This window comes from Nerophis ophidion, linkage group LG07, assembly GCF_033978795.1.
Source record: "Nerophis ophidion isolate RoL-2023_Sa linkage group LG07, RoL_Noph_v1.0, whole genome shotgun sequence".
NCBI lineage: Eukaryota > Metazoa > Chordata > Actinopteri > Syngnathiformes > Syngnathidae > Nerophis > Nerophis ophidion.
In genome coordinates this window covers 57211805-57222117 of record NC_084617.1, presented here as the reverse complement: position 1 = coordinate 57222117, position 10313 = coordinate 57211805, and the positions used below count along the sequence as shown (strand labels likewise).

The 10313-nt window shown below is 39.9% G+C and overlaps 1 protein-coding gene across 5 annotated transcripts in view; it reads left to right on the top strand.

Annotated features, from left to right (window-relative positions):
- Positions 1-4534: 4534 nt before the first annotated feature.
- ank1a (ankyrin 1, erythrocytic a) overlaps positions 4535-10313 on the top strand; it is a 314583-nt gene continuing 308804 nt past the window's right edge. For 2 of the 5 annotated variants that reach the window (XM_061906615.1, XM_061906614.1), the window contains exon 1: positions 4541-4797. In XM_061906615.1, coding sequence (XP_061762599.1) covers positions 4672-4797 — 126 coding nt within the window. In that variant the 5' untranslated portion in view covers positions 4541-4671. Of the gene's footprint in view, positions 4798-10313 lie in introns of all 5 variants that reach the window. The other 3 variants (XM_061906620.1, XM_061906616.1, XM_061906619.1) reach the window with 3 other exon arrangements.

Below are 10313 nucleotides of genomic sequence, written 5' to 3'. Positions count from 1 at the left end.
TTATATTTTTAGATTTCCAGTTAATTGTGTTGTCTATTATTACACCCAACAATTTGATTTATTTTACCCTTGCAATGTCTACTATGTCCATTTGTATTTTTGTTTGACTTTCTCTTCTACTGTTACCGAATAACATTATTTTAGTTTTACTGTTTTACTACAAAGATAGTCTGTTTTTGTCCAACCATCTCTATAACATGTTCATTTCTCCTATTTCTATTTGTATTAGCTTCTGTGTATTCTTTATTAAATAAAACACAGTCGTGTTGTCTGTAAACAGTACTAGCTTTAAGCCTTTTTTTAAACTTTACAAATGTCGTTAATATACGCATTTGACAATTTTGGTCCCATTATTGATCCCTGTGTTTGTCGTAAGATATATTTATAGCTGTAGATGTGTGTTTGGCTAACTTCACGTATTGTTTCAATTTTGTTAAAAGTAACATTTTACTCAATTCAAGGCCATCCCTCCAATACCATTCCATTCTAATTTGTTTATTAAGGTATTATGATTAATTGTGCCAAATCCTTTTGTTAGATCCATAAACACTGCAGGCTGCACACTGTATACAGTACCATCAATTGTGTGATACACTATATTGCCAAAAGTATTTGGCCACCCATCCGAATGATCACAATTAGGTGTCCTAATGACTTAGCCCGGCCTCAGGTGTATAAAATCAAGCACTTTGGCATGGAGACTGTTTCTACAAACATTTGTGAAAAAATGGGCCGCTCTCAAGAGCTCAGTGATTTCCAGAGTGGAACTGTCATTGGATGCTACCTGTGCAACAAATCCATCCGTGAAATTTCCTCGCTCCTAAATATTCCAAAGTCAACTGTCGGCTTTATTATAAGAAAATGGAAGAATTTGGGAACAACAGCAACTCAGCCACAAAGTGGTAGGAGGGTGAAATTTGGTGGAGGGAGAATTATGGTGTGGGGGTGGTGTTTCAGGAGTTGGGCATGGCCCTTTAGTTCCAGTGAAAGGAACTTTGAATGCTCGAGAATACCAACACATTTTGGACAATTCCATGCTCCCAACATTGTGGGAACAGTTTGGAGCAGACCCCTACCCCTTCCAACATGACTGTGCACCAGTACAAAAAGCAAGGTCCATAAAGGCATGGATGACAGAGTCTGGTGGGGATGAACTTTACTGGTCTGCACAGAGTCCTGACCTGAACCCGACAAAACACCTTTGGGATGAGTTAGAATGGAAACTGAGAGCCAGGCGTCCTTGACCAACATCAGTGTGTGACCTCACCAATGTGCTCCTGGAAGAATGGTCAAAGAATCCTATAAACACACTACGCAACCTTGTGGACAGCCTTCCCAGAAGAGTTGAAGTTGTAAAAGCTGCAAAAGATGGACCGACATCATATTGAACCCTGTGGGTTAGGAATGGGATGGCACTTCAAGTTCATATGTGAGTCAAGGCAGGTGGCCAAATACAAACCCCGTTTCCATATGATTTGGGAAATTGTGTTAGATGTAAATACAAACAGAATACAATGATTTGCAAATCATTTTCAACCCATATTCAGTTGAATATGCTACAAAGACAACATATTGGATGTTCAAACTGATAAACGTTTTTTTTTTTTGCAAATAATCATTAACTTTAGAATTTGATGGCAGCAACACGTGACAAAGAAGTTGGGATAGGTGGCAAAAAAGACTGATAAAGTTAAGGAATGCTCATCAAACACTTATGATTGATTTGGAACATCCAACAGGTGTGCAGGCTAATTAGGAACAGGCGGGTGCCATGATTGGGTATAAAGACAGCTTCCCAAAAAATGCTCACTTTCACAAGAAAGGATGGGGCAAGGTACACGCCTTTGTCCACAACTGCGTGAGCAAATAGTTAAAACAATTTAAGAACAACGTTTCTCAAAGTGCAATTTCAAGAAATTTAGGGGTTTTAACATCTCCGGTCCATAATATCATCAAAATGTTCAGAGAATCTGGAGAAATAACTCCACGTAAGCGGCATGGCCGGAAACCAACATTGAATGACCGTGACTTCAATCCCTCAGACAGCATTGTATCAAAAACCAACATCTATCTCTAAAGAATATCACCACATGGGCTCAGGAACACTTCAGAAAACCACTGTCACTAAATACAGTTTGTCGCTACATCTGTAAGTGCAAGTTAAAGCTCTACAATGCAAAGCAAAAGCCATTTATCAACAACATCCAGAAATGCCACCGGCTTCTCTGGGCCCGAGATCATCTAAGATGTAATGTTGCAAAGTGGAAAACAGTTCTGTGGTCTGATTTCAAACAGTTCAAATTGTTTTTGGAAATATTTAAAAACGTGTCATCCGGACCAAAGGGGAAGCGAACCATCCAGACTGTTATCGACGCAAAGTGCAAAAGCCAGCATCTCTGATGGTATGGGGGGTGCATTAGTGCCCAAGGCATGAGTAACTTACACATCTGTGAAGGCACCATTAATGCTGAAAGGTACATACAGGTTTTGGAACAACATATGCTGCCATCCTAGCGCCGTCTTTTTCATGGACGCCCCTGGTTATTTTAGCAAGACAATGCCAAGCCACATTCAGCACGTGTTGCAACAGCGTGGCTTTGTAAAAAAAGAGGGCGGGTACTTTCCTGGCCCGCCTGCAGTCCAGAATTGTCTCCCATCAAAAATGTGTGGTGCATTATGAAGCGTAAAATACGACAGCGGAGACCCCGGACTGTTGAACGACTGAAGCTCTACATAAAACAAGAATGGCAAAGAATTCCACTTTCAAAGCTTCAACAATTAGTTTCCTCAGTTCCAAAACGTTTATTGAATGTTGTTAAACGAAAAGGTGATGTAACACAGTGGTGAACATGCCCTTTCCCAACTACTTCAGCACGTGTTGCAGCCATGAAATTATAATTTAATTATTTGCAAAAAAAAAAAAAACTTTATGAGTTAGAACATCAACTATCTTGTCTTTGTAGTGCATTCAATTGAATATGGGTTGAAAAGGATTTGCAAATCATTGTATTCTGTTTGAATTTTCATCTAACACAATTCCCCAACTCATATGGAAACGGGGTTTGTACTTTATTGTACTTGCTTCATTATCTTTCATCTAATTCGTATTTTGTTCGAGAGTGGGAATTAAGCCAGCATTTTACATTTCCCTTGCTACCTTCTTAAATAAATGTAGCAATATAGTGTATGTGTTGTGGCATTGCAAACTAAAGGGAAAAATGACTGAAGTAAACGCATAAGTATGCTGCGGTATCTGCTATCGTATCAGGGATGTCTTGGCAAGAGAGTAGAGAAAAAACTAACTTATGACAGGATGCAGTAGGTGATAATTAGTGTAGGCATAGAAAGGATTGTTTAGTAAAAGCCCCCTCTTTCCCACTATAAATACAAGCAGCCAACAAATTCTCTGGTGGAGATCCTTTATTTATATTTTGGATCCTTTTGCATTTGATTGTGCAAATCTACAATCAAAAGGAAAAAAAAAAAGCAAGGTTGATACAAGCAAGCAAAATACGGCCAACCCTGTCCTATAGCACATGATCTGCCACATTAATGTGTGTGTAGAAACCAAGTAACGTGTGCGCATGTGTGAGGTATAGTGAGCCAGGCAAAATAGATGTTAAAGGATTGTTTTTTTTTACCTGCGTCAGCAGCATTGTGAGAAGGAGGGGGAGCAACTGAAGGGGAGAAAAGGAAGGAGGAGGACGAGAGTTCCAGTAAACACGTGCTGATCCATCAACACTTGTTTTATCGCTGTTTCACAAATATCTATAAATCGAGCACAAGGTGTTGGAATCTGATACACCAAATAGTGTAATTCAGATTGGGAAACTTGAGAAAGGGTAAACAAAGAAATCTGTATTGAGTAACATGACTATGAATGAAATAAAAATGCATTGCTCCCAGACCTCGCATACACAAGTACACTGCACCAACATCCTTGCACAGCTGTACTAGTCTTGTCTGCTGCAGTGCTTTACCAAGAGAGCGGTAAGAGGAGAGTTAACGAGTAAAAGGCTGTTTTTTTTCTCCTCCTTCATGCATATTTTAGATATCTTTTATTTCATTACGGTATCCTTTAGCGTGTGAATGATGCTGTGATGGGATGAGGGTTCCCCGTACAGGGGCGCGAGATACGGAGGAATGAAATACCTGAAAATGAAACAAAATCAATGTAACGTGAGAAGGAAGCAGCTTTGATTTGAGGCTGCTCAGGCTACACCTCAACACTGTCAGTTCATCCCCTTAGTTGATGGGGTAGGTTGTGTCAGAAAACACTGTGGGGAAAAGAGAACGGGTGCAGTGAGGGAAGAACGGCAAAAACACAAAGCCCTCTAGTTTGAGATTTGTAAAGGGACACGGCAGGGGAAAGGCAATGGAGAAAAATTGAATGAGGGAAGTAAGTGTACATTAACGATTGAGAGAGGGCTGTGCTGCAGTCGCATTCCACAGCAGACGGCAGAGGACTGCCGCTGTGTGTGTGTGTGTATGTACTTGTGTGTGACTGCACTGCTGAAGAGGAGGAGTACGAGTGAGCACGCTCAGACTCTGCAGGACCATTGAGGAACACAGCAGTAGCTGCAGCAGCGCTCGTGTGGGCACGCGTCAGGTAAAAGTCCCAGCACCGTAAGATCTGGACAGGCTAACACCACCCAGACCCCCTGCGGCACCATGGCCCAAGCAGCCAAACACCTCCGCAAGAACAAGGATTTAGAAGCCCAGGCTGAACAGGAGCGCAAAGAGAAAGAAGAAGAAAAGGTCAAGAAGAGGAGTCGCTCGCGGGATAAAAAGCGCAAGGTACTGGGACTCCTCACAGGTGGGGTGGTTGGGGGGTGTTAGGAAGGTTGAGACACCCCATTCTCTGTGTCATGCTAAATAAGTCTGGGGTGCCTGGGCACACATGGAAAGCCAGTTGCCAGTCTTGTTGTGCTTCCACTGTGTGTACACACGTCCTCCCTGGCACACATGTACTGTATGTGATCTTCATACAGATATGGGGAAACGTTCCAACACATTGCATGCTCTCCTAATCCTCTTGATCGCTTTCTGACCAGTTCTATCCCTGGGTTCTATCAATTGTCTGGCAAAAAAAAGCACCGTGTCTCTGTCCCAATTCACATCTTTTTTTTTTTTCTTCTTTTCACTGCAGTGTTTTTGAATTTGACGTAAACACTACTCATCTGAGTGGCCAGTTACTTCTATAAGCTCTTTTATCCTTTGCTGCTCCTATTTGGCTCTGTAATGACCACTGTGGAATACCTGCAGCCATCTGTTGTAAGCCCAAAGGGTACCATGTAAACAATTCATCATTGCTCCACCACTTGCTGACTGCAGGTATGTATTCTAAAACTGCAGTCGACATCGGGTTCCATTTTACATCTAAATTGAAATGAGTCATCCGCAAACCTCGCTGTTGGTTGGAAATAGCTCTTCAGAACACCTATGAATGTGCATAGTGCCGAGCTGGCAGTAAACCAACCTGGTGCTGATGCGGAGAAGACAGTGTTATGGCCAAACACAGGACCACCCCCCCTTTCTTGGGGATTACATTTTTCATTTTGGTAGATATGTTTCAGCAGAAGCATTCAGTTTGACTCGTACCTCAAGAGTGTCGGACACAATATTATCTGCTCTGACAACCCCAACCTTGATTAAATGAGCAGTTAGTGAATGAGTGTGAGAGCAAGTCAACTGCGTGTTTTGGCACGTGTGCGTAATAAGTGGATGTCTGGGAGGATGAGGTGCAAGAAGGGAAAGCCTGCAGCTCTAACAGTATGGATGAAGAGGAATGAGGTTTCCGTCATGGGTCCTAATGCATCCCAAGTTTGATTGTGCTGTTTCAGAGGATCCCATAGCAATTACGTAACCATGAAGCTTACCCCTTTTTAAATAAGCCTCCTGGCTCCCTCCTCCTTCCCAGCTCATGTTCGTTGGTCTGGTATCAAACCAGCATCGTGCTTAGCAGTTTTCATTCATTTTATACCATTGTATATCATTTTGTATCTCTCACCTTTATAACCTACCATGGGCATCTTGTTTGTCAGAAAACTATCAGCAAAGCAGCGTCTTAACCAAACATCTGTGCCTTCCATCACCATCAAGCCTTTCCAAAGTCATTGTTCTCTACGGTGGTGTTTTCAGAACTTTGAGCGAAATGAGTAAACCTTTTTTTAAATGACTTCCTCGTGGTGGTGACCAGTGGGACTTTTTTTGTTGTTATACATCATTTTTGTTCTTTTGAAAAAGGAGCATAGTGGAATAGTCGTATTGTTTGTGTCAGCACATTTTTCATCTTGCAAATTTTTTGTTGCAGAGCTCACCTTGCAGTGGTTTTCTTGTGTCTACAACATGATGAATTAAACTTATGCATACTGCATCATGCATCTGATTCGGTCGGGTTACTGTACCTGAGAATTGATATCAGTACTCAGCTGTACCATAAATTGGTACAGCTGATGCTTATGAATATTAATTGTTAAAGATAATCACTTTTTTAAATGTAACATTTAAAAAAAGAGCTGATTGTGTCCAGTTATGTTAAGTTTTTTTATTACATTTCTGAGTCGCATTTGCAAGAATTATATTGTAGTGTTTGCATGCAGTTGCAATTCCAAGTCGTTAGATGGCAGTAACGTAAGTAAGTCAGGGGCCGGCAACCCAAAATGTTGAAGGAGCCATATTGGACCAAAAATATAAAAACAAATCTGTCTGGAGCCGCAAAAAAATTAAAAGCCATATTACATACAGATAGTGTGTCATGAAATATAAATTGAATTATGAGGACTTAAAGGAAACTAAATTAGCTCAAATGTACCTACAAATGAGGCATAGTAATGCACTATGTACATATAGCTAGCCTGAATAGCATGTTAGCATCGATTAGCTTACAGTAATGCAGTGACCAAATATGTCTGATTAGCACACTCCACATAAGTCAATAATCAACAAAACTCACACTTGTGCATTCATGTGCAACGGTATAAGTTTGGTGGACAAAATTAAAAAGAAAAAGAAATGGCAAAAATCACGTCTTAGAAAGTCGGAGAAAGTTATGCATGTAAACAAACTAGGGTGAGTTCAAGGACCGCCAAAATCAGTAGGACAAAACGGCGCTCGCCAAATACTCGATTCAGTGAAGCATGTTCAATATAAACAATGGGCTTTATAGCAATTAGGGAGGTTTATGTCATGTTTGTCCTCCTACAGAACCAAATTAAAATAAAAAATATGTTTTTTCCCCTCATCATTTCTATTTTTCATATATTTTTGAAAAAGCTCCAGCGAGCCACTAGGGCGGCGCTAAAGAGCCACATGCGCCTCCAGATATACAGGTTGCCGACCACTTAAGTAAGTAGTAAGTTGAATGTGCCAGTTTGGTCTTTTTTTGAGTCCTAAAAAGAGTTTGTACTGTAAGTAGTAAAGATGTCCGATAATATTGGCAGTCGGATATTATCGTACATAAATGCTTTGCCAATAAATGCTTTAAAATGTAATACCGGAAATTATCGGTATCTGTTTCAAGATGATCGGTATCAATTTCAAAAAGTAAAATGTATGACTTTTTAAAACGCCGCTGTGTACACGGACGTAGAGTGAAGTACGGAGCGCCAATAAACCTTAAAAGCACTGCCTTTGCGTGCCGGCTCAGTCACATAATATCTACGGCTTTTCACACACACAAGTGAATGCAAAGCATACTTAGTCAACAGCCATACATGTCACACTGAGGGTGGTCGTATACACAACTATAACACTGTTACAAATATGCGCCACACTGTGAACCCACACCAAACAAAAATGACACAATCTTTTCGGAAGAACATCCGCACCATAACACAGCAGAACAAATACCCAGGATCCCTTGCATCACTAACTCTTCCAGGACACGACAATACGCATATTTTGCAAAAGTGGAGCCTTATTTTACATTTGAACATTTTTTATCAGGCATACTTGCTTTGTTTGCATTACAAAAATGTAACATCACATACAGGCAATTTGCGTGAGTTTGTTTTGAGTGCTGCCTGCCTGATTAGTTCCCTGCCAAGTGTTCGAACCATTGTTTAGTCTGCAAGTAACAAAGGCATCGAAATATGGCACCGTTTAATTTCACATTAATCAATACCCGGTAGTATTGTCGGAATTACGCTTTGGTGTCTATAAAAGTACAAAATCCGGTACCCATCGCTAGACACATCTAGGATTTTTTTAAAAGCTGGAAATTTTCTTTTACAAATTTTTCGATGGTATAACAATGTCCATCCATCCATGTTCTACCACTTATCTTGTTCATCGTTGCAAGCAGCTATCACAGCAACATCATTAATAAATGTATAAATCAGTGGTTCTCAAATGGGGGTACGCGTACCCCTGGGAGTACTTGAAGGTTTGCCAAGGGGTAAGTGAGATTTTTTAAAAATATTCTAAAAATAGCAACAATTTAAAAATATTTTTATTGAATAATACTTCAACAAAATATGAATGTAAGTTCATAAACTGTGAAAAGAAATGAAACAATGCAATATTTAGTGTTGACAACTAGATTTTTTTTTGGACATGTTCCATAAATATTGATGTTATAGATTGTTTAGAATTAAGTTCATGAATCCAGATGGATCTCTATTACAATCCCCAAAGAGGGCACTTTAAGTTGATGATTACTTCTATGTGTAGAAATCTTTATTCATAATTGAATCACCTGTTTATTTTTCAACAAGTTTTTAGTTATTTTTATATATTTTTTTCCAAATAGTTCAAGAAAGACCACTACAAATGAGCAATATGTTGCACTGTTATAAGTTAAAGTTAAAGTACCAACGATTGTCACACACACACACAAACTAGGTGTGGTGAAACTTGTCCTCTGCATTTGACCCATCCCCTTGATCACCCCCTGGGAGGTGAGGGGAGCAGTGGGCAGCAGCGGTGCCGTGCCCGGGAATCTTTTATGGTGATTTAACCCCCAATTCCAACCCTTGATGCTGAGTGCCAAGCAGGGAGGCAATGGGTCCCATTTTTATAGCCTTTGATATGACTCACAACCTACCGATCTCAGGGCGGAAACTCTAACCACTAGGCCACTAAGTAGGTTATACAATTTAATAAATCAGAAACTGATGACATACTGCTGCATTTTACCTCTTTATCTCTTTTTTTCAACCAAAAATGCTTTGCTCTGATTAGGGGGTACTTGAATTAAAAAAATGTTCACAAGGGGTACATCACTGAAAAAAAGGTTGAAAACTAGTGGTATAAATGATTGTGATTGTGTACATCTATTGATTCCATTGACATCATTTGGTAAAACATTACCAAGTTTAGCATCTTATTTCCGAAAAAAATCTCAGGAAAACAGTTAACCATACTGCTTATCCTGAGCAATCTCACGGTACACTGGTTAATCACTGGAATAAGTTAGACGTTTACACTAAAATGCGCACCTACTTTCGGAATATTCAATCAACCATAATACACATGGTTTTGAATCATGAGCCATGTAGGCAGAGAAACAGATAACTATTTGAACCAAACATTCATTTCAGCAAAAGATTGAGGTGAATTTATCTTGCGAGTAAGCACTAAAAGTTGTAATTGTGGGTTTTTATGACCATTTACAGATCTGTTGCCTCTTAGTGCTGATTCTTTTTATTGTTTCAATGTGTGTGCTTACTGGTTAGCCCCAGGGTGTTTAACAGATGCAACTGTTCTATTCAATTTTCTCTAATAATGTCTCTCTGACATCCATGTCCCTTTGCCCACTTGAAGTACTGTGAATATAATACATTTCTAATTGTTTTTTTTTCTTCATTTGTTGTTGTCATTGTGTTTGTTTATGGCCTCAGTGGTACAGTGCATATAGTCAATGTCTTGATTTGGCTAAAAGGTCGCCATTAGTGGGCTTAGTAAAGCTGGTCTCATACTTACAAGGCAGGAAAATGCAATAAAAAATACTTGTGGCAGCAGCAGAGTCCTGACCCATTAGCGGTGTTCGCTCTCAAGTAGTACTCATTAATGCAATAAGTCTGGTCAGTGTGCACTATGGCTACTTTGCTGCTATTTAGACTGACGAGCACTCAGGTGTTGGCTGCTGCAGCATAAGCCCGTCAGGCCTTGTCAAGGTATAACCTGACTAAATAATATCAATTTGCCAACAACAACAGTGATACAAAACTGTTAAAGGTCTTGTCAGAATAAAAGGTAACTGAGGTTATTAATGTAGAGCAGGGGTCACCGACCTTTTTGAAACCAAGAGCTACTTCTTGGGTACTGATTAATGCGAAGGGCTATCAGTTTGATACACACTTAAATAAATT